Below are 23,319 nucleotides of genomic sequence, written 5' to 3'. Positions count from 1 at the left end.
ATCAAGGAAACACAAGGGAAATAGTCTCTCCAAATATTATTCATGGCTCATACAAAGAGGGGTGGAAGGACAGAAAAACTGAGGAAGTCTGTGAAGTCTATATTTGGGAGAGGGGACAGAGGATTCTGCCTAGCTCAGGGAGGTCTCTCACTCTCTCTTTTTTAGGGCTGCACCCACAGCATATGGAGGTTCCCAAGCTAGGGATCGAATAGGAGCTGCAGTGGCTAGCCTATGCCACAGCCATGGCAATGTGGGATCGGAGCCACATCTGCGACCTACATTACAGCTCATGGCAATGCCAGATCCTTAACCCACTGAGAAAGGTCAGGGATGGAACCTGTGTCTTCATGGATACTAGCTGGATTTGTTAACCACTGAGCCATGACAGGAATTCCAGGGAGGCCTCTCTTATCAGTCTAAATTTCCTCAATCTTTATGGTTTTTCTCTAAAAGAAGATTCAATTCAAACAAAGTCAACATGCTGTGTATCCACTCCTTTCCAGCTCTGTATTGGGTGCTGAGTAGAGAAGGAAAGCACACTTTCTTCACACATGCACCATACTTCTGCAGAGCATTTGGGATAAAGCAGTTTCCCAGACACAAATGGAAAGGATGCTCATGCTTGGGCTAGAGTTCAAGAACTTAAGTTGGTGCTGTGCATAGCTGAAGATTTCTGTCTCCTTAAAGAGCTCCTAGAATGGAATTCATTACCAAAAACAAGTATTTCCAAGCTTTAGAATCTTTATGGTGGCTTTCATTGGGAGAACCAAAATGCAGAGCTCCATGTAGCCATGGTGAGTTAAACAGATCTATTATAAAGTAATACATGCTACTTTTTTTTTTTTTTTTTTGCTTTTGGCCTTTATGCCTTTTCTATGGCTGCTCCTGCGGCATGTGGAGATTCCCAGGCTAGGGATCGAATCAGAGCTGTAGCCGCTGGCCTAGGCCAGAGCCACAGCAACGTGGGATCCGAGTTGTGTCTGCAACCAACACCACAGCTCACAGCAACGCCAGATCCTTAACCCACTGAGCAAGGTCAGGGATCGAAACTGCGACCTCATGGTTCCTAGTCAGATTCATTAACCACTGCGCCATGATGGGAACTCCATACATGCTACTTCTTTTTTTTTTTTTTTAACCACCTTTAGTTTTACCACTTTGGGCAATCTTTGTTCGTGGTTTTTGTTTTTGTTTTTAATGGCCACACCCATAGCATATGGAAGTTCCAAGGCCAGGGATCAAATCCAAGCTGCAGCTGCAAACTATGCTACAGCTGTAGCAATACTGGATCCTTAACCCACTGCACTGGGCCAGGGATCAAACCCACACTGCCACAGAGACAATGCCAGATTCTTAACCCGCTGCGCCACAGCAAGAACTCCATGGGGCAATCTTTGCTAATGTTCTAGTTGAGTCTTTTGTGTATACTACAGTAGCAATCCTAGGGGGGGTTCCCCCTCTGGGAGCTGGTGTTTCTCTTATCCTCATAGTCACAGGGGGTGGATCTCCAGGTACTATGTGGGTTCTATGTGGTCCTGCCCTTGCTTAGACCAGGAGGAGCCAATGGAGAGTCTCCTATAGAACTGGAATTGGGACTGAGAGGAGATGTAAAGCTCAGGACCGTAGATTAGGTAGCAGAGAAGGTCACTGGGCAGGGAGACAAGAATAAAGCTGACGTTCAAAAAGAAGGAAACCCAAGAGATAAAGTCTTCCCTAGGTTTCAGGTTCTGGTTCTAGAACTTGCCCTGCCCTTCAAAGATTTGACTAAATGCCTGTCCTTAGATACTAGGAGAAACTCTAGTGTCCTTATTAGCATAAACTTGCTTGAGTTGGATTTTGTTACTGTAACCTGAGAGTACTAACTAATAAATATGCACAGAACAACATTTGAAGAAAAACATACTCTATCTTATATTTTATATTTTTAAAAATTAGCATTGGGACATAATAAACCCTTCATATTTTTATAGTTTTTATAACCATCAGCTTAATAGCTGCATAATATCCATAGAGGGGATATACAATAACTTTTTAACCATTCACTTATTTTGGACATTCAGGTGGTTTGCAATTTTTCACTATTATAAATAACCCTATACCAGAACTCATATATATTTGTATTTAGGATGATTTCCTAAATAAAGTAGAATTACTAGGCCAAAAAGCATGAGCACTTAAAATTTTTTTTTTAGTCGCAGGGACTGAATCTGAGCTGCAGCTGTGACTGATGCCACAGCTGTGGCAACACCAGATCCTTAACCCACTGAAACACAAGGGAATTTCCAAAATTCTTTTTTGATTAGTGATAAATTCATGTCCAACAAAGTTTAGAGCTAATGTTCTATTGTTCTGTACTTGTTTTTGGCCATGCCCATCTGGGCCAGGGAATCAAACCCATGCCACAGTAGCGACCCAAGCCACAGCAGTGACAGCACCAGATCCTTAACCCACTAAGCCACCAGGGAACTCCTAAAATTCTTGATACATATTGCCAAACTGCTTTCCCAAAGGATTACAATGCCTCCAGTCACAACCAAGAGCTATAGCTGTTTTTGTTTTTGTTTTAGCATTTTATTTTTCACTGTGTGCCAGAACATTTCAGGTCATCACTTCTATCTATGTCTTTCAAGAAAGCTCTGCTCTAGTCCTTATTTACCTGGTTCTCCCTAGGGAATCTTCTTTTTTTTTTTGGTCTTTTTGCCTTTTCTAGGGCCACTCCTGCAGCATATGGAGGTTCCCAGGCTAGGGGTCCAATCGGAGAGTAACGTGAGATCTGAACCGCGTCTGCAACCTATACCACAGTTCACGGCAACGCCGGATCGTTAACCCCCTGAGCAAGGCCAGGGATCAAACCCACAACCTCATCGTTCCTAGTTGAATTTGTTAACCACTGGGCCACGACGGGAACTCCGGGAATCTTCTTTTAAAGAACAGAATTTCCTCTGGGCATCACCTGCCAGACAAAATACTCCCGACCTGAGGCCACCAATTAAGAACAAAAGGAGATGGAGTTCCCGTCATGGCTCAGTAGTTAATGAATCCATCTAGGAACCATGAGGTTGTGGGTTCGATCCATGGCCTTGCTCAGTGGGTTAAGGATCCGGCATTGCCATGAGCTGTCCTGTAGGTCATAGACGTGGCTCGGATCAGGCGTTGCTGTGGCTGTGGCATGGGTCTGTGGCTACAGCTCCAATCAGACCCCTAGCCTGGGAAATTCCATATGCTGCAGGTGTGGCCCTAGGAAAGACAAAAAAAAAAAAAAGAACAAAAGGAGAGAAGACTGTTACACTGAAGCTCAGGAAAGGCTCTTAGAGGAGCACCGGTACCTCCTGGTGGCTGGCCGCCATGCCTCAGCTGGTCCTTGGCCTGTGCCAGTTCATCAGCTGTAGGAACTGTGACTGAAAGTGCAGAGTCAGGAGACAAACCTCACAGAGTAAGCCTCCCTTGCTTTCAGACTAGGGGTGACACTGCTGAAATGGCTCCAGAGTTATTCCAGAGAGAGTGGTAGCTCCTACTCCCTTACCTATTACTTAGTTTTCAAAATAGCTACTCAATAGAAACAGGGAAAGAAAAGGATGGTGAAAGATACAAAGCTAGTATTGGGATGGCAAAGAATTGGATTCATTTTTTGTTTTTTTTAAATTTATCTACTTATTTATTTTGTCTCTTTAGGGCCGCACCCGCAGCATATGGAGGTTCCCAGGCTAAGGGTCCAATTGGAGCTACAGCTGCCGGCCTACACCATAGCCACAGCAACAGCAACAGCAACTCCAGATCTGAGCCACATCTGCAACCTACACCACAGCTCATGGCAACACCAGGTCCTTAACCCACTGATCGAGGCCAGGGATTGAACCCACAACCTCATGGTTCCTAGTTGGATTTGTTTCTGCTGTGCCATGACAGGAACTCCTGGATTCATTTTTTAAATGGGGTGACAACAGGAGTTCCCATCATGGCTCAGTGGTTAACGAGCCTGACTAGTAACCATGAGGTTGCAGGTTCGATTCCTGGCCTCACTCAGTGGGTTAAGGATACGGCATTGCCGTGAGCTGTGGCCGGCCGCCGTAGATCCAATTCAACCCCTAGCCTGGGAACCTCCATATGCCATGGGTACAGACCTCAGAAGACAAAAAAAATAAAGGGGGGGGGGGGTGACAAGAGACCAGTGATTTTTAAAAAAGATTTAGAACTCTGCTTCACCTTCTTCATGGGTAGGACTGCTTATCCAAGGTTGATGTTCTGCTGCTCATTCTCATTCCTTCCTACCTGGAAAACCTATGACCAAAATGCCCTCCTCTGGGAGAGTGGGCAAATATCTCAACTCAGGGACACCTCCCCTGCAAGAGCTGTGGTTGGGAGCCTTGGCATAAAGGCCTAGGGGACAAGCCTCATGAGCCGGGAGGTTGGAGCTAGAGTTAGATATTAAGAAACTGTGGTGCCTCTGGGAAGCCTGACTTGGCCTAGCCCCTGACCTTCATCCCTATCCTCAAGTTCATCCTCTGAGCCAGATGTTGAGTTACCTTGAACTCATTAGAAAGACAGGTCTTGGTCTGTACAGTCTTGTGACCTGAAAGGTTTTTTATTTTAATTTTTTTAATATTTACTTATTTATCTTTTTAGGGCCGCACCTGTGGCATATGGAGGTTCCCAGGTTAGGGGTTGAATCTGAGCTGTAGCCGCCGGCCTACGCCATAGCCACTCGGGATCCGAGCCGTGCCTGCAACCTACACCACAGCTCATGGCAACGCCAGATCCTTAACCCAGTGAGCAAGGCCAGGGATCGAACCTGTGTCCTCATGGATGCTAGTCGGGTTTGTTAACCACTGAGTCACGACGGGAACTCCTGAAAGGTTTTTGAGCTCCACATCCTGCCATACCACCCTCAGCCCTGCTCCAATTTCAACCTGAGGGAAAGACCTTCTCACTTAATGGAGAAAGGGATGAAGGTGTGAAGTTCTTTTAAAAGTAGATCAAGAATGGTTAAAATGGCAAATTTTATGTTATGTATATTTTACCACAATGAAAAAAATGGGGAAAAAAGGATTGACTGGCAGGGCCCGAGGCAGAAGAAGATGGTATGAAGGTAGGCAGTAGAGAGGAGGCAATGCCTTCTCTTTTCTAATTCAGTTCCAGCCAACACAGACTTTGGAGACAAAACCTTTTATAGGAAAGGGGAAATGATTCTCAAAGCAAGGGAGCTGGAGGAGCCAAGGGAATCTGGGGTTCTGGGGCCTTCTCCTTAGGCAGGACCCAAAGGCAGGAAAGAAGGGGACCAGATGTCCAGGGCTATAGAATTTTAAGGAATGAGGATTTTTTTTTTTTTTTTTTTGCTTTTTAGGGCTGCATCTGCAGCATATGGAAGTTCCTAGGCTAGGGGTTGAATTGGAGCTACAGTTGCCAGCCTATGCCACAGCCACAGCAACATAGGATCCGAGTCACATCTGCAACCTACACCACAGCTCATGGCAATGCCGGATCCTTAACCCATGGAGCAAGGTCAAGGATCAAACCTGCATCCTCATGGATACTAGTTGGGCTCGTTACCACTGAGCCACAATGGGAACTTCCAGAGAATGAAAATCTTTGAGTTTCTTTCCATGAGTGGATTCCAGGTCCCCAAGGTCAGGAAGGAGGAACAGAACACTGAGGAGAGATGCAGCCCCGGAACTGATAGAGGGCATTTGGTTGGAGAAGAGACTGATCCCTCATCCCTGCACATGGTAGGAAGCTGAAGCAAGAGAAATGTTGACAAACACTGACAACTGCTCTGGGCCAGACTACTTGTGGATCCTCATCTGGATCTTGGCTTCAAATCTCATTTGAGGATTTCTTTTTCTTTCTTTCTTTCTTTTTTTGTCATTTTTGTCTTTTTGCCATTTCTTGGGCCACTCCTGTGGCATACGGAGGTTCCCAGGCTAGGGGTCTAATCGCAGCTGTAGCCGCTGGCCTACACCAGAGCCATAGCAACGCGGGATCTGAGCCGCATCTGCAACCTACACCACAGTTCATGGCAACGCTGGATCGTTAACCCACTGAGCAAGGGCAGGGATCGAACCCGCAACCTCATGGTTCCTAGTCAGATTCATTAACCACTGTGCCACCACAGGAACTCTGAGGATTTCTGATAAGCCTCAATTACTTGGGAGACCAAGGCAAGCATGTACTGGTTTATGGACCAGACCAACTCCTGGACTCCTTAATTCCCCAAGAAAGCAAAGTAATAGTCTGGGAGTCTATGGGATGCCTTCCCAGAGCTGCCACCTCTGATCCCTTTCCTGTGGCCTTGGAAGAATAAAGAGCTACTGGTCTGTATAGGACAATGGACTTGGAGGGCTGCTATCAAATAGCTTCTCCCTCTGTGGCATTTCCTGCCCCTGCGCTTCCTCTCCTTTTTAACCTGTTCTAACTCTCTAACCTCCACTGCACCTGACAAGCACCACTTTTTGCTTACAAAGACAACTTGCAGTTCTAATACTCAGCTCTCTTGCCAGAGCAGTATCCTATTCTTTCCTTTTCGTTATCCCAATAATTAAACATTGATGAACCTGCAACTTGGTAAAAAAAAAAAAATTCTGTTCACTGAAGACCAACAAGGGGCAGACAGGGCACAATGTATTTTGGGGAGGAAAAACACCAAGACCTGGTTCTTGTCAGGAAGATGTTGGTCTAAAAGTGGGGAGTTGACAGGCACATAAATTAGCCTATTTAAGGCAGAAAGAGGAGCCAGAAAGGCAGGAATGCATGAAGTATGATGGGAGCACGGAGGAGAGAGTGATGGCAGTGGAGCTTTGTTATCCTCCCTGACAGAGAGGCTCAGGCCTGGCAGGAACTGGATCAAGGCAAAGGCCAATGGGTACTTTAGCGAGAAGGGTTAGAGCAATGACTAGAGAGCCTTAGCCTGGGGGCCAGGACTCTATTACCATTACTTGTTTAAATGCTGCTGCTGGTACAGCCCCTACCCTGCCACAGGGCACTCAGCCCACCCCATTTCTCTGGGTCAAGTCCATATATGCATTGAGTTGAGTACGTCAGAGGCTTTTCTTTGACCACTGAGATGCACAAACAATTATCCCACAGGGAAGGGTCAAGAGGCTCTGGGTGGGCGAAAGTGTTCTTATTGGGAAGGTGAATGGGGATTCAGAGTCCTATGAGAGAGATAAGGTAGCTCTGGTGAAACAAACCCTCACTGCCTCCAATCAAGCCTAGGGCCAGCAGTCACTGCACCAGGCCTGTTTTGTGTAGCAAGGAGATCAATGCTAACAGCCAATGGGTACTTGGCTCAGGGCGAAGCCTAGGAGTGGAGGTCAGAAAAGGGAAGAGGATGACTAACCCCATGAAGGCTCGTGAACCCTGAGTGTTCCAAGAGAAGTCAATTCTTTGTTTGGACAGCTGGTGGTGGAAGAGTAGGGGGAGGGGAGATGCCAGACTAGCACAAGCTCAAAGCAAGTTTTCAGCTGTGAAGCCAGCTGGTTGCTGGTTATGTATCTCTCCAGGGAAACCATGCTCATCTGCAAAGCTAGATGGTCTTGGTGTCCCTGCTGGAGGGTCTCCAAGGGCTCAGGGTGGTAGAGAGCCTTTCCCTGCCCACCTGTTACTCCTTGCCTGGTGCAATGACACTGAATGGCTAACTCAAGGGTACAACCTCATTCCTGAGGCATCCATAGGAGGGGACCTTTAAATAACAAATAACCAACACCACGGCAGGAGCGCCGAGGATATTGTTTAAATGCAGATTCTGATTTAGTAGGTTTGGAGTGTAGCCTGAGTATGCACATTTCATAGAAGCTCCCAATTGATATCAGTGTGCTTAGTACAGAGGCCACATGGAATAGGAAGGCTCCAGGCTAGCCCCTCTGCACCTACACCATGCCCAGGCAGCCCTTCCAAAAGCTCTCTATCCCAGCCGTAATCAGGTCCCATCCTTAGTGTGAAGAAGGAAGGATGGTTTGCTGGGGGAGGAGATTAGGGGCACTACCCAAAGCTCATGCTATGGAGGCAGCCCTGCTAAGAGCTCTGGCTGGGGCCAGGCAGGGAGCTGTTCAGAACAACTTAGCCCAGATGTGGTTCTTCTGGAATTTATCTAATTGTTTAGTTAATATAGCTTGAACACCTGCTATATATATAGCTACGGTACTGGGTGCTTTATATCTATTATCTCATTTAATCCTCCTAAAAGACCAAGGAAGGTAAATATTATTCTCATTTAAAAAACGAAGAATGAGGAGTTCCTGTTGTGGCAACAGATTAAGAACCCTGCTAGCATCCATGAGGATTTGGGTTTGATCCCTGGCTTCGCTCAGTGGGTTAAGGATCTGGCATTGCTGTGAGCTGTGGTACAGGTTGAGGATGAGGCTTGGATCTGGCATTGCTGTGCTGTGGCATAGGCTGGCAGCTATAACTCTGATTCAGCCCCCAGCCTAGGAACCTCCATATGCCATGGATGTGGCCCTAAATAGACAAAAAAAAAAAAAAAGAAGAAAGAAAAGAAAAGAAAAAGAAGAAAAAGAACCAGGTTGTATAGAGCAATATGTTCAAAGTCACACTTTGAAGGTGGTAGCATTAGGATTTGAATCTAATTTGCTCATTTAAAAATATCTCAGCCCCTCCTCAGACAAAGTCATGAGATTAACAACACATTAGAACTTACACAGCCATGGGACTGCTGTCTTGCAAAACAGGCGCTTGGAAGGCTGGTACTGGTCCAATCATGTCTCCAGGGCTCAGCACACACTTGGAGTCCCTCTTTAGAAACTGGCATGGAAGCTTTCTGATCACCAGCCTCCTGCTCAATGAATTCTCCATAGGAAGAAAATATTAGAGCTACTGAAGCAGTCAATAATTCAAGATGGAGAGAGAGAGATTGGCAGGAAGTATCAAGCAAGAAAAAGCCCTGGCAACTGAGAATGCTGAGCCCATGAGAGAAAAGCAGAGGGCAGTACAAGAAAAGGAGATTAAAAGGTCTCAACCACTAATTCAGTTCTGGTCCCACATTTTAGGGGTGCTGGGTGCTGCAGATACAAAAATAATGTGGTCTTTGCCCATGAAGAGCTCATAGGCCAGTAAGTAAGGCAAATGAATACGCATCTAATTTTAATACTATGCCAAGGGCTAGAATCGAGGTTTGTACAGAGTGTTTTTTCGGTACACACAACAGAAGCATCTACCCCATCCTTGGGAATTAAGGGAGACTTCCTCAAAGAAAGCTGGGGCATGAAGGATGAGTAGGAGGTAGAAATGAACCAGATAAAGAAAAGAATAGGGAAGCAAAAAAAAAAAGGAGAAAGGAGATGGGAGGAAGACATACATGCTACATGGCAGGCATGTGGAATAGCTCCATTTTGCTGGGCTCTTAAATGACAGGGGGTGGAGTGGCAGGTGATGAGACTAGAATGGGAGGAAGGCTTAAGACCACGAAAGTCTTTGTGAGTCATGTTTGGGGCATTGGACTTTAACTGGAAATAAGGGGAGCCATTGAAGGACTTTAAGCGCATTGTCGGATTTAGACAGACAGATCACTCTGGAGCAGTGTGGAGAGAATGGGAAGGGATGATTAGACTGGAGTCAGGGCACCAGAAAAAAGGCATTGCAAGAGGTGATAAAAGCTGGAAAAAGGTAGAGCCACTGGGGTTGGAGAAAAGGGGATAGAGAGAAAAAACACATCAAGGTTAAACTGCCAGGGCTCAGTGGCTGATTGGATCTGAGTTTGAAGACAAGACTTAGGCAAGACCCAGGTTTCTTCCTGACTCAGGTCAATTGTGATACCACCAAATGACAGAGAAACAAAAAGAAGAGTAAGTTCTAATGCTTTTGTTTTATGCAGGGATGTGTGTATGTGTGTGTGTATGTCCTTAAACATGAAAAGTTGGAGGAAAGAACTTGGCGAATACCAAAACTGAAGATGAGGGTGGGTGGCGCAGAAGACTAAGAGCCATGGTCAGAGAGGCAGGGGATCAAGAAGAAGCTGATGTCATGACATCAGGGAAGGCGAACGTTTTGAGGAGGATAATGTGAGGCTGGAGGATGGTTGAGGTTGGGGGGAAAGAGCCAGCAGAGAAGGGCCAGCTGTTTGAAGACACTGAGGAGAGAATCAAGGTGTGCTGTGGTTTGCTGACATTTCAGCCAAAACCCCCTCAATTTTGTTTTCAACAATTGGGTCTGATCCTTAGGAAGCCTAAGACTCCCCACAGAGAAAAGTCTTTCAATAGAGAAGTCTAGCCATGGTCCAGAGATCCAGGCAGGTCTGTTATTTCTTAGGAAGTGTGGGCAAGAGTGGGCTGAAGGCAAGAGATTCTGACCAGGGTCTGGCCAACCTCAAAATGACAGCAAGAAGAGTGCCGCAGTCCTGATTGCCTTGGGGCAGCCTCCCAGGAGATGGCAAAAAGCAGCAAAGTCCCCACATTTCTAGTCCTTGGGCAGGGGGCCCGCACAGACTTAACAGGACAGTGGGGAACGGCTTGAATTGAGATTTTTCTAGAACCTGGAACACCTGCTCCACTAACCATGAATAGCTAGCAGAGGTTCAATCTCAGAACCTATATTCTGAGTGACCATGATTATGTGCTGATCATGATTTCTTTTTTTTTTTCTTTTTCTTTTTAGGGCCACACCTGCAGCTGGGCTAGGGGTCGAATCAGAGCTGCAGCTAACAGCCGCAGTCACAGCCACAGCCATGTGGGATCCAAGCGGCGTTTGCGACCTGCACCACAGCTCACAGCAATGACGGATCCTTAACTCACTGTGTGAGGCCAGGGATCAAACCTGCATCCTCATGGATACTAGTTGGGTTCGTTGCCACTGAGCCACAATGGGAATTCCCCTGATCATGATTTCTTACTTTAAAAACCTTTAATAATACTTTTCTGCAAAAACAAAGTAAAACTAAAGAATCATTTGACTTAATTATTAATTCATCCCTCAGATATAGCAATGGCATCAGTAAACTGCATGTCTCTATTGGGAGAAGAGTTAAGAAATGTGCAGTTAGAGTTGGTGTGGATCCTTGCTCTTCCATCTCCTGCATCCCAACACCTGAACCTGTGGGCGAGTGGGCAGGGCACTGAGGTACAGGGAACCAGGCTTGTGCCAGATCGGAACTGGCAAATTCAATGAGGCTGGACTGACTTCTCCCTAAAACATGACCTTGGGGCCCTACTGTATTTTGGAAAAAAAAAAAAATTATGTTTGGAAGATGAAGAGGCTGTGTTTGGCTATTTACAAATATAGGTCTATGAATGCTGCCAGAATTGAATGAATGTATTTGATGCAATAGAAACAACCCAATCAGCTGATTTTTTTTTTTTTTTTCCCTGTGAAAGGGCTGCTTGTTCTGCAGAGTTAAATCTTGGTTAAAATTAGAAGGGAAACTCCATAATTCCTATGTCTCCTGGCAGGGGAGTAATGCTTTTTCTTCATTCCACAACCTTGTGGTGGTCAGAAATTAGTTACAAGGCCTCACATCTGGGCTTCTCGGAAGCACAGAATAACCATTTCCAGTTGTATTTTGGCTCTTATATGGACATCGAATTTCACAGGCGTAGGAATCGGCCTTGTTCCTATTATGACTTCCACTCTTTTCCCTGCTCCTTTCTATCCTTCACTCCAGTGAAAACGTAAGTGTTGGACCCTTGGTGATTTTAACCTATTGCGATCTTCAGAGAGTCATTTTCAACTCCCTGTTACGTCTAGGTGGGACTAAGGCCGGTTCTCTTTCTATAGGTAGGAGAACTCACCATCTACAGAAAGAAGCCAAAAACCCTGGATCCCAGGCTACAGTCAACCCTGAGCTGCTCTGGATTCTGAGTGTATTTTGCCACCCCACCCCCACCCCCTCTGGCCCAGCTCCAGCCAGCAGCAAATTGTCTGGATCGAGCTGCCTCGACACGCTGATGTTATCGGCCTCACAGAGCCTGGAGCACATAGATAGGAACAGGCAATGGCGCCGTCTCACCGGACGTAGTAATGTAATTTAGTTTCTGAAATCCAAGTATAAAATCTTGAAAGCTGACTTTTAAAAATCTACCTCAGGATGGGGGTGATGGTGTGGAATTCCCAGTGGAACCATCTAAACAGGGAAATGGCTTCTGTCATGTATTAATACATAGTTCAAAGCAATGGAGAAACATACAGAGAGGATTTGAAGGGAAAATAAAATGCCTAGTCTTTCTGGACTCCTCTCTGCTGTCTCCTCTGAGTTGTGAACCCTAGGCTGGGGCTCAAGGACACTCTCCTGAGCATTCCTGTGAGAGTTCCTGAGCTAGGAAGATGGAACAGCCACCAGCCCTCCCTGGGGCTTGCCATGGCAGTTTGGGAAGGACTTATTCAGACCGGGCTGACAATGGTGGCAAAGAAGCAGCGCCTTCCCTCCTGTTCCCCCAACCTCATCTCATGTGCTCTTCCTCTGGCTTACCATGCTGTGCAAAACTGGTCTTCTTTGCTCCCGATGGAGCACCAAGATCCTCTTCCCCTCCTGCTCCTCTCCTGGCTAGATCCTGTCCTTCATGGCCAGCCGACTCATTACCCCCCGCCTTTTTTTTGCTTTTTAGGGCCGCACCTGCAGCATACGAAGTTCCCAGGCTAGGGGTTGGATCCAAGTTTCAGCTACTGGCCTACACCACAGCAACAGCAACAGGGGATCTGAGCTGCATCTGTGACCTACACCACAGCTCATGGCAATGCCAGATGCTTAACCCACTGAACAGGGCTAGGGATTGAACCCGCATCCTCATGGATACTAGTTGGGTTCATTTCTGCTGAGCCACAACAAGAACTCCTCATTATCCTTAAAGCAGCTTCCCATGCATATCAGATGAGGTCGGGTCCCTCTACAACATACTCGAAGAGTCCATGGTCCCTCTCCATACATTTCTCTCACACTTATCACATTTGACTTTAATGATTATTTGTATAATTTATTTGTTTGACAAATATTCATGAAAGCAGAGACCTCGCCTGCCTCCGCTGTGTCCTCCCAGTGCCAAGCACAGAGAATGAACAGCCAGAATCTGACAACAGACAAACAGTTGGAAGCCACCTATAAGAAAAAGGTGGCAAAAGATTGGTGGCCTGCCAGGCCGTGCCAGGGCCTTGCCCAAGAGCGCCCCAGATAAATGTCTCACTGTGAGCTCTCTGTAGGGCCACTTCATCTATGTAGGCCTCTGTCTGGCCAGGGGGTGAGAGACTGCCCTCAAGGAAGTCATTTTGGAGAAGAGCCAAAGTAGGAATCCCCAAAACCTTCACTCGCTTGCTCACCCGAAGGACTGGCCTAGTTAAAAACCCACTGAAGGTCCATAGGCCAAGCAGCGGCTCAACTCCAAGTTACCTTCTCCTGGGGACCAATCACTGCTAGCTGAGCAGACACAGCTTTCTTTGTGACTCAAGCGTCAGGCTCAGATTTTGCCTGCAGATAAACACTCCCACCACCCAGTGGGTAAGGCCCAACTCTTAGTGTCAAGTATCAGAGGAGTATGCAGCCAGTGTGGAATCCAAACCATCAGAAAACCTTTGGAGGGAGGTAGGGGTGGGGCTGCTCTGATCCTCTGTCAGTTCAGAGTTCTTTCTAACAATCTGAGGCTTGCGGCTGTATTTACCAGGCAGTGAACTGCCCAAGGCAGGGGAGCTCTTGGGAGTCCCAGACATAAGGCCAAGGACATGGCAAAGAAAAACACAAGAAAGCTCCCTGAACAGTAAACACAACCTCTGGCTGGAGAGCAGTGCCTGTGGATTCCAGTTCTGCCTGTGAATTGCACTGATTTTGAGAGTCTGGACAGGTTGTTTTGCTCTCTGAGCTCCCAGGTCTGTTTTTATTCAGGCCTTGAGATTCTAGGAAGAGCCTCCAGGGCAGAGAGTAAATGAGTTGTCCCAGGTCAATGCCAGATGGCAGTCCTGGGATCAGAATTCATGGGCCCTTCTTTCCAGCCAGCTGCTCCCTCCCCTGAGTCCTGAATGGTTTCTTCTTCTGAATACTCAGGATTGTATTCAATTTAGTAAGGTTTGTGGTCACATAATCACTGCTCCTAAGTAAAACAATGACTACAGAGCATCCGCTGTGAGGAAGGCAAACATGGGGGCACCTTTGCCCCTGAGAGAACAGCCAAAAGCAAGCTCTGGCTGAGGTTAGGCCTGTTCTTGAACAAAAACCAACAAAAACAATTCCCTTGGGATGGGGCACGGCCCTCATCTGTTCTCCTTTCCTCTCCAGGCTTCCTGGTGTGTTGACATCCTGTGTTTAATTTCTCTCCTGGAAGCTGGACTATACTATTTTCAGGGGCCAGGCTGAGGGACGGTCTGGATCCAGATCCTCTGAGCAGCTTTTCATCCAAAAGCGCGTTACTACATCTTTAAAGCTCTCATCTCCAGGAGTGCCAGCCAGCGACACCTCTTCAGATGAAGGGAACCCTAGTCCCTCTAGCCCAAACTCTATCAGGTCTACTCATGCCTCAGAGAACATGTCCTGTTCTCTCCTCCCTGCCCTTCCCTGTCCCACTGTGACTGGCTAGTGCTAAAAGAGGGAGCCTGAGGTGGTTCCCTGGTGGTTTCACTCTTGCTACAGCACCTGCTTCTTTGACCAGCAAGTTCTCTGAGGATAAGGCATGTAATAACCTTTGGGCTCAGATGTCACCTTCCTTTTTAGGGACACACCTGTGGCATATGGAGGTTCCCAGGCTAGGGGTCAAATTGAAGCTACAGCTGCTGGCCACAGCAATGCCAGATCCAAGCTGTGTCTGCGACCTACACCACAGCTCACGGCAACACTGGATCCTTAAAACACTGAGTGAGGCCGGGGATCGAACCGGCAACCTCATGGTTCCTAGTCGGATTCCTTTCTGCTGCGCCATGACGGGAACGCCTGTAGTGCAAATTTAACTCCCCTTAGCCTAGAGGCCATGTACACGTCTAGGGTGGGGGTGACAGGCTGTTTCATTTCTGCTTCTACTTGATATACCTTCCCCGCTCCACCTTATGTCAATGCCCTTCCCCTAAAAAAAGATGTCTTTTAAATCAAGTGTACACCTACTGCCAGGCTGAAGGTGCAGTAATAGCTCATGAAAGGTTCCAGCCTTAAAACCTGCTCCATGCTTCCCTCAGGTTCCCCTGCCTCATATCCCCTACTCCTGGATTGAAAAGGAAAAGAACACAGGGCTATTAGAGACAAAGGCCCTTTTAACACTTCTGGTCCCACTAGACTCTTAACCACTCTCCTACCTCCCTCACCCGGAGTCCTACAGCCCTGAGATAACAAGGTGACAGATTCTGACCAGGGACAGCGCAGGAGGAGACATGGTGGTCTTGAGGGCTTATTTCACCTTCACAGTGATGGTACCTCAAGCAAGAGCTCAGTCAGGCTAGAGGTGTATGGGGGTGGGGTGGGGCAGGGGCTGGAGGTGATAAGGAGGAGTCCCTGGGTCCATAGGGTTAACCCTGGAAAGAGGCCATGCCCCCTTTACAGCTGGAGGTGTGTGGGAAGGCTATTCAAAATCAGATAAGCCAGGGCCTGGTGGACTCAGGCACCCAGGCTGTTCAGACCTGCCCAGGGAGCTATCCAGGGTTCTGAACTGCCTCCACCTGAAGACCCTGATGGCTTTGGACAACAGCCCTGCCTATCGGCTCATGCAAACCTTAAATGCTGCTGGCTCCCCTCTGCTCATTGCTGATACCAATTGCCTTCTTGGACCCAGAGCCCACACGGCCTGAAGTAGTTCCAGCCTGACTGATCACTCCCTATGGCTGCAGCCTGGGCTTCATGCCAGCTGCCTGACTCCCTGGCCAGCTTTTCAACAAGGGACGAGTTTGAGGATATCGGTGTGTGAAGAAATATCTCCCAGTCCCTGTGGAAGCTCTGGACTAAATCAGCCTGGCTCAGGGACAAGGTGGCCATAGGGAAGTGAGAGAGTTTGCCATGTGACACATCCTCAGATGGCTCAGCAACTCCTCCCTTCACCTCAGCCGCCACTGCACACACACGTGCTCACACACACGCACACATACACAAATACCAGATTCTCTGTGTTAGCCTGTATGCTGCAGGAAAGGTAGAGTCTTCTTTGTCTGTACTCGAGCAGAACATACCTGCTTTGTTCCCATCATGGATATTACAGAATTTGGGCAAAGAGCACCAAAACTTGGAGTTCCCGTCATGGCTCAGTGGTTAACGAATCCGACTAGGAACCATGAGGTTGTGGGTTCGGTCCCTGCCCTTGCTCAGTGGGTTAATGATCCGGCGTTGCCGTGAGCTGTGGTGTAGGTTGCAGACTCGGCTCGGATTCTGCGTTGCTGTGGCTCTGGCATAGGCTGGTGGCTACAGCTCTGACTCTTCCCCTAGCCTGGGAACCTCCATATGCCACGGGAGCAGCCCAAGAAATAGCAAAAAGACCAAAAACAAAAACAAAAACAACAAAAAAACCCTTAAATAAATAAATGGTATTTATTTCTTTTTCTGAATACAAGAGGATCTCATGGTCATTGTAGAAAGTTCAGATAAGCAAGATGACGAAGAAAAAAATGATCACCCTTAATCCTACCATCCAGAGCTACATGCTGTGTTAACGTCCTGGCACATGGCCTGGACCCGTGTGTGTGTGTGTGTGTGTGTGTACATGTGCACATGCATGTGAGTATTGGTAAGAAGCAGTGTAGTACAGGGGTTAAAAACATGAATAAAGGGGTTTCTGTCATGGCTCAGCGGAAATGAATCTGACTAGTGTCCATGAGGATGTGGGTTTGATCCCTGGCTTTGCTCAGTGGGTTAAGGATCCAGTGTTGCCATGACCTGTGGTGTAGGTCGCAGACGCGGTTCAGATGCTGCCTTGCTGTGGCTGTGATGTAGGGTGGCGGCTACAGCTCCAATTCGACCCCTGGCCTGGGAACCTCTATTTGCCATGGTGCAGCCCTAAAAAAGACAAAATAAATAAATAAATAAATAAATAAATAAATAAATAAATAAATACATCATCCTTTAAAAAAAAAAAACGAGTAAGTTCTACCTCTGCCATTTACTTATCTGTGTGGTCTTGATCAAAGTTCTAACATCTCAGGGGTCTGTTTTTCATCTTTATCATGGGGAAAATAATAGTCCATCTTACCGGGTTGTTGGGAGGATCAAATGGGATAATGTATGTAAAGTGCCAACCCCAGACCCTGACACATGGTAAATAGTCAATAAAGGGTAACGATTGTGGCACATATATACCCTCATAGAAATCATTCTGTGATACTATTTAATGCCTAATTTATTTATTTATTTATTTATTTATTTATTTATTTATTTATTTTTTGTCTTTTTGCTATTTCTTTGGGCTGCTCCCGCGGCATATGGAGGTTCCCAGGCTAGGGGTCTAATCAGAGCTGTAGCCACTGGCCTACGCCAGAGCCACAGCAACGCGGGATCCGAGCCTTGTCTGCAACCTACACCACAGCTCACGGCAACGCCGGATCGTTAACCCACTGAGCAAGGGCAGGGACCGAACTCGCAACCTCAGGGTTCCTAGTCAGATTCGTTAACCACTGCGCCATGACGGGAACTCCGATGCCTAATTTTAAAACATGGATTATTCTGGAGTTCCCTGGTGGTCTAATGGGTTAAGGATCTGGTGGTATCACTGCTGTGGTGTGGATTTGATCCCTGGCCAGGGGAAATTCCACACACCATGGTTGTGGCCAATACAACAAAACAAAACATGGATTATTCCCCATCTCAAAAGCCGAAGAGAGGATCCTCTTTTTTTCTAGGCCCCTGTGGGGATAAGCTGGGACCTGTTAAAGAGAATGGCCCTCTAGCTCAGGAGGGTGAAAAGCAGTCCTAGATCCAGAACTAGCTTTCAGCCTGAGCTCTGCAGCCAGAAGATGGCAAGGGCTTCCTTTTGGTCAAGGGCCTCTCCTCTTCTTGAGTTTGGGGCCCCTGCCCTCTGGCCTACTTGCTCTGACCAGCACTTTCTGCCTCTCTGTCCTAGAGCAGCCCACTCTCCTGCAAGGGCTCCTTTTTCCTGGTACCCAGGCAGGTCTATCTGCCTGGCTTGGGCACACCTGCTCCCTCACACTGTCTGAGTCCTGGCTGTTTGTTTCTTCTATCCACCACCCCCACCAATGTGGGTTCCTAGTTAAATTCCAACAGTCTCTTCTCAGGTGATCTTCCATCACCTTTCAGTATCATTGGACTGTGCTGACCAGATCTTTCTAGAAAGTCTACTTTCTCTCTTGGCTTTTATGGAAACATTCTCTCCCTTTCTGTTTTGATCACCCTATGGTTCCTTCTCTCAAGCTCCAGACATAGAGGTTCTCAGTAAGGCCCCTTCTTTCCACTCAGTCTCTCCCGGGATGTGGAAAAACAATGGTAACACAAACTTATTGTTTCAAGTAATATCTCTCTGGGTTTTACTCCCAAATATATATCTCTGTCTCTAACTGCTCTCCTAAGCTCCAGACCCATATTTCCAACTGCTTACTACTTCCACTGATGTTGTACCCCTCCCCCCAGCTTAGTCTTCCTTTTAACTACTCTTATTTTGTTAATGACACCACTTTCCCAGTTAAATAAACTAAAAAAATAGGGGTCATTTAAAAAACTTATTTTGAAATAACTTTATGTTTACAGAAGAGTTACAGAGACAGTGCAGAGTCCCTGTATGCCCCTCGCCTAGATTTTCCTAATGTCAGCCTCTTACAGAGCCAAGGTACATTGATCAAATCCATACCATTCACTAAACCACAGACTCTATGCAAATTTCTCCCATTTTTCCAATATATATCCTTTTTCTTTTCCAGGAACCATACTACATATCATTAACATGTCTCCATGGTCACCTGTTTCTCAGTCGTTTCTTGACTCTTAGGACCTCAACTCTTGAGGAGTAATGGTCAGGTATTTTCTAGAATGTCCCCTCAATTTGAATTTGTCTGCTGTTTTTTTGTGATTAGACCAAAGTTATGAGGTTTCCAGAAAGAATACCACATAGGTGATACATCCTTCTCATCACAGCACATCAAGTGGAAGACGACTTATTGCTGGTGCTGTTAACTCATCACTTAGGGTAGTATTTGCCAACTTCTTCACTACATTGTTACTATTTTTCTCTTATTCTATTAGTTGGAAGCAAGTCCTTAAGTCCAGGCCACACTCAAAAGGAGGGGAATTAATTTCCACTTCCTAGAGGGAGGAGGATCAAAGAATTTGTGGACATATGTTAAAACTATCACAGTAAATAATACATATTTTGGAACAAATGCTGGAGAGGGTGCGGAGAAAAGAGAACCCTCTTGCACTGTTGGTAGGAATGTAAACTGGTTTAGCCACCATGGAGAACAGTATGGAGGTACCTCAGAAAACTAAATATAGAACTACCATATGATCCAGCAATCCCACTCCTGAGCATATATCCAGATAAAACTCTCATTCAAAAAGATACATGCACCCCAATGTTCCCTATAGCACTACTCACAACAGCCAAGACATGGAAATAACCTACATGTCCATTGACAGATGAATGGATTGAGAAGATGGGGTGCATATACACAATGGAATACTACTCAGCCATTAAAAAGAAAAATGCCATTTGCAGCAAGATGGATGGAACTGGAGACTCTCATACTAAGCAAAACAAGTCAGAAAGACAAATACCATATGACATCACTTATATCTGGAATCTAACATATGGCATAAGTAAACCTATACACAGAAAAGAAACAAACTCATGGACATGGAGAAAAGACTTGTGGTTGCCAAGGGGGAGGGAGGGAGTGGGATGGACTGGGAGTTTGAGGTTAGTAGATACAAACTATTGCATTTGGAGTGGTAAGCAATGAGATCCTGCTGTATAGCACAGGGAACTATATCTAATCACTTCTGACAGAACATGATGGAGGATAATGTGAGAAGAAGAATGCGTATATATGTATATATATGGCTGGGTCACTTTGCTGTGCAGCAGAAAATAACAGAACATTGTGAATCAACTATAATAAAAATTTTTTTTAAAATAATACATATTCTGGAGTTCCTGTAGTGGCTCAGTGGTTAGCGAATCTGCCTAGGAACCACGAGGTTTCGGGTTTGATCCCTGGCCTTGCTCAGTGGAGGTTAAGGATCTGGCATTGCCGTGAGCTGTGGTGTAGTTTGCAGATGTGGCTTGGATCTTGCATTGCAGTGGCTCTGGCGTAGGCTGACAGCTACAGCTCCGATTTGACCCCTAGCTTGGGAACCTCCATATGCCATGGGAGCAGCCCAATAAATGGCAAAAAGACACACACACACACACACACACACAAAATATATATATATATATATATATATTTGGGAGAGATTTTGATAGGCTATGCAAATATCCTGTTTTTCCTTAAAGTTTTGTCCACTAGTTTTTAGCAATCAGTGGATCTTGCTAGCAGCAATTATTATTATGATGTTCTAATGGCAATTTAAATTTTTTTTTCCATTCTTTCTATAAATAAATGTAAACTTTAAATTTTAATAAACTTTCCAATACATAAAAAATTGGAATTCTTCTGAAAGGAAGATTTGTCCCTTCTCCCCAGTTTATTTATTCAGTCATTTATTTTTATCACTATGGATTCATGCATACTAATTTCCCTAGGGATTATAATCCAGTGCAATTGTTATTTATTTTGCTGCTCAAAATGTTCCAGCTTTGACCACTGGGAGCTCTTTCAAGTTGGCTCTGGTCTCTTCCTGACCTGCCTACGGGGTCATTTTGACCCACTTCTTTCTCCTTTATCCTTCTGGCAAGCTAATCATGAACCTGTGGTAGCACTTTCTTCAAATATCTAATATCCATCTTTTTTTTTTTTTTTTAAGTATTCTCTCAGCCAACATCCTGCTTTAGGTCCTTATCATCTTATTCCAGGCCCACTGCAGTGACCCACTCATCACCCCACCTTGTCTCTTCTTCCTGCAACTCAGCCTGTACACTACTTTTAAATTGCTCTTCTGGGACTTAAACACTGCTCCAATTACAGTATTCCCTTGTTCAAGACCCTTCAATGGCTCCCATCACTTAAAAACTCTTTGAACTGACATTCAACAACATTTTGGCTGCTTCTCCAATTGCTCATCTTTCCAAATCCTTTGTTCTCCCTGCTCCAGCTATCAACCCAATATGCAGATGACTTTCAGTTTCTGTCTCTAGTCCTAACTAGTATATTAAGCCATTAACAAAAATCTTTATTGGTTTCTTTAACTTACAAAGGTAATACATGTTCAAAGGGGAAAATGAAAACAATAGAGAAGTGATTAAAATGGAAAATGAGCCTCTGCCCTCCCCCTTCCTCAAGTTGGTCAAGAATGAGGTGGCCTTTCCCGATGGTTCAGTATCTCTCCTATCTCCCTATTAAATTGCTATATCTTAGCAAACAGATTTAGAGACATGCTTCTTCACTTAAGAGTTTATAACGCAAATCAGAAAACGTGAAATTCAGGAATATACAGATCTTTTTTTTTTTTTTTTTGGCTACGCCCATGGCATGTGAAAGTTCCCAGGCCAAGGGATCCAACCTGTGCCACAGAAGCGACCCAAGCCACTGCAGTGAAATGCTAGATCCTTAACCCACCACAAGAGCACTCCAGAAACATACAGGTATTTGTAGTATCCTTATACTTTCAAAGCCTTTTCCTTAATATTATCTTATTTATTTATTTTTTAATATTATCTTATTTAATCTCTGACAATCCTAAAAGAGAGAAACAGTCTATTTATGTTACTATTACTAATATTTTGTAAAGAGTAGTCTTAGGTTCACAGCAAAAATGAGAGGAAGGTACAGAGATTTCCCCCATCCCTCTGCTCTCAATAGCTAGCCTCCCCCTTTATCAACATTCCTACCAGCATGGTACCGGCTTAGCTCTTTTTTTTTTTTTTGTCTTTTTGTCTCTTTAGGGCCACACCTGAGGCATGTGGAGGTTCCCAGGCTAGGGATTGAATCGGAGCCGTAGCCACCAGCCTACACCACAGCCACAGCAACGCACAATCAGAGCCGCGTCTGCGACCTACATCACAGCTCATAGCAACGCCGGATCCTCAACCCATTGAGTGAGGCCAGGGATTGAACCCGCGTCCTCATGGATGCTAGTCGGGTTCATTAACTGCTGCAAGCTTAGCTCTGTTATTGGGCTTTAATTTATTGTGCTTCACAGATACTGCGTTTTTACAAATTGAAGATTTGTGGCAACCTTGCATCAAGCAAGTCTATTGGCACCATTTTACCAAAAACATTTGCTCACCTCATGTCTCTGTGTAATATTTTGGTAATCCTTGCAATATTTCAAATATTTCCATCATTATTATATTTATTATGGTGATCTGTGATCAGTGATCTTTGATGTTATTGTTGTAATTATTTGGGGGCACCACAAAGTACACCCATATAAGATGATGAACTTAGCAGATAAACGTAGTGTGTGCTCTGACCCCTCCACTGGCCATTTGCCTGTCTCTCTCCTCCTGTCCGCAGGCCTCCTTAATCCATGAGTTACAACAATACTGAAATTAGGCCAATTAATAACCCTAAAATGACCTCTAAGTGTTTGTGTTCAAATAGAAAGAAGAGTTGCATGTCTCTCACTTTGAATGTAAAGCTAAAAAAGATTAACCTTAGTGGAGTTCCCGTCGTGGCGCAGTGGTTAACGAATCCGACTAGGAACCATGAGGTTGTGGGTTCGGTCCCTGCCCTTGCTCAGTGGGTTAACGATCCGGGGTTGCTGTGAGCTGTGGTGTAGGTTGCAGACGCGGCTCGGATCCCGCGTTGCTGTGGCTCTGGCGTAGGCCGGTGGCTACAGCTCTGATTCAGCCCCTAGCCTGGGAACCTCCATATGCCGCGGAAGCGGCCCAAGAAATAGCAACCACAACAACAACAACAACAAAAGACAAAAAAAAAAAAAAAAAGATTAACCTTAGTGAGGAAGCCTGTCAAAAGCCAAGACAGGCTGAAAAGTAGGCCCCTTGCTCCAAACAGCCAAGTAGTGAATGCAAAGGAAATGTCCTTTTTTTTTTTTTTGCCACACCTGCAGCATATGGATGTTTCCAGGGCAGGGATTGAACCTGTGCCTCAAGCAGTGACCCAAGCTCCTGCAGAAACAACGCCGGGTCCTTCCTTAATCTGCTGTGCCACAACAGGAACTCCAGAAAAGTTCTTGAAGGAAATTAAAAGTGTTTTCCAATGGACACAGGAATGATTAAAAAAAAAAAGTGAAAAAGTCTTACTGATGATATGGAGAAAGTTTTAGTTGTCTAGACAGAATATTGAACCAACCATAACATTTCCTGGAATCAAAGCCTAGTCCAGAGCAAGGCCCTAACTCTCTTCAATTCTATGAAG

The 23,319-nt window shown here is 45.7% G+C and overlaps 1 protein-coding gene across 7 annotated transcripts in view; it reads right to left on the bottom strand.

Moving 5' to 3' along the window:
* The window catches only part of FAM219A (family with sequence similarity 219 member A), a 64,964-nt gene that overhangs the window by 15,425 nt on the left and 26,220 nt on the right, over positions 1 to 23,319 (bottom strand). The window contains exon 1 of one of the 7 annotated variants that reach the window (XM_047754676.1): positions 8,651 to 8,806. The exons of 4 other annotated variants lie outside the window; for them this stretch is intronic. In XM_047754676.1, coding sequence (XP_047610632.1) covers positions 8,651 to 8,761 — 111 coding nt within the window. In that variant the 5' untranslated portion in view covers positions 8,762 to 8,806. Of the gene's footprint in view, positions 1 to 8,650; positions 8,807 to 23,319 lie in introns of those variants that run through there. 2 more of the 7 variants (XM_047754680.1, XM_047754678.1) reach the window with 2 other exon arrangements.

The sequence above is a fragment of the Phacochoerus africanus genome, chromosome 12, assembly GCF_016906955.1.
Source record: "Phacochoerus africanus isolate WHEZ1 chromosome 12, ROS_Pafr_v1, whole genome shotgun sequence".
Lineage (NCBI taxonomy): Eukaryota > Metazoa > Chordata > Mammalia > Artiodactyla > Suidae > Phacochoerus > Phacochoerus africanus.
This window is presented reverse-complemented; position numbering and strand designations above follow the sequence as displayed.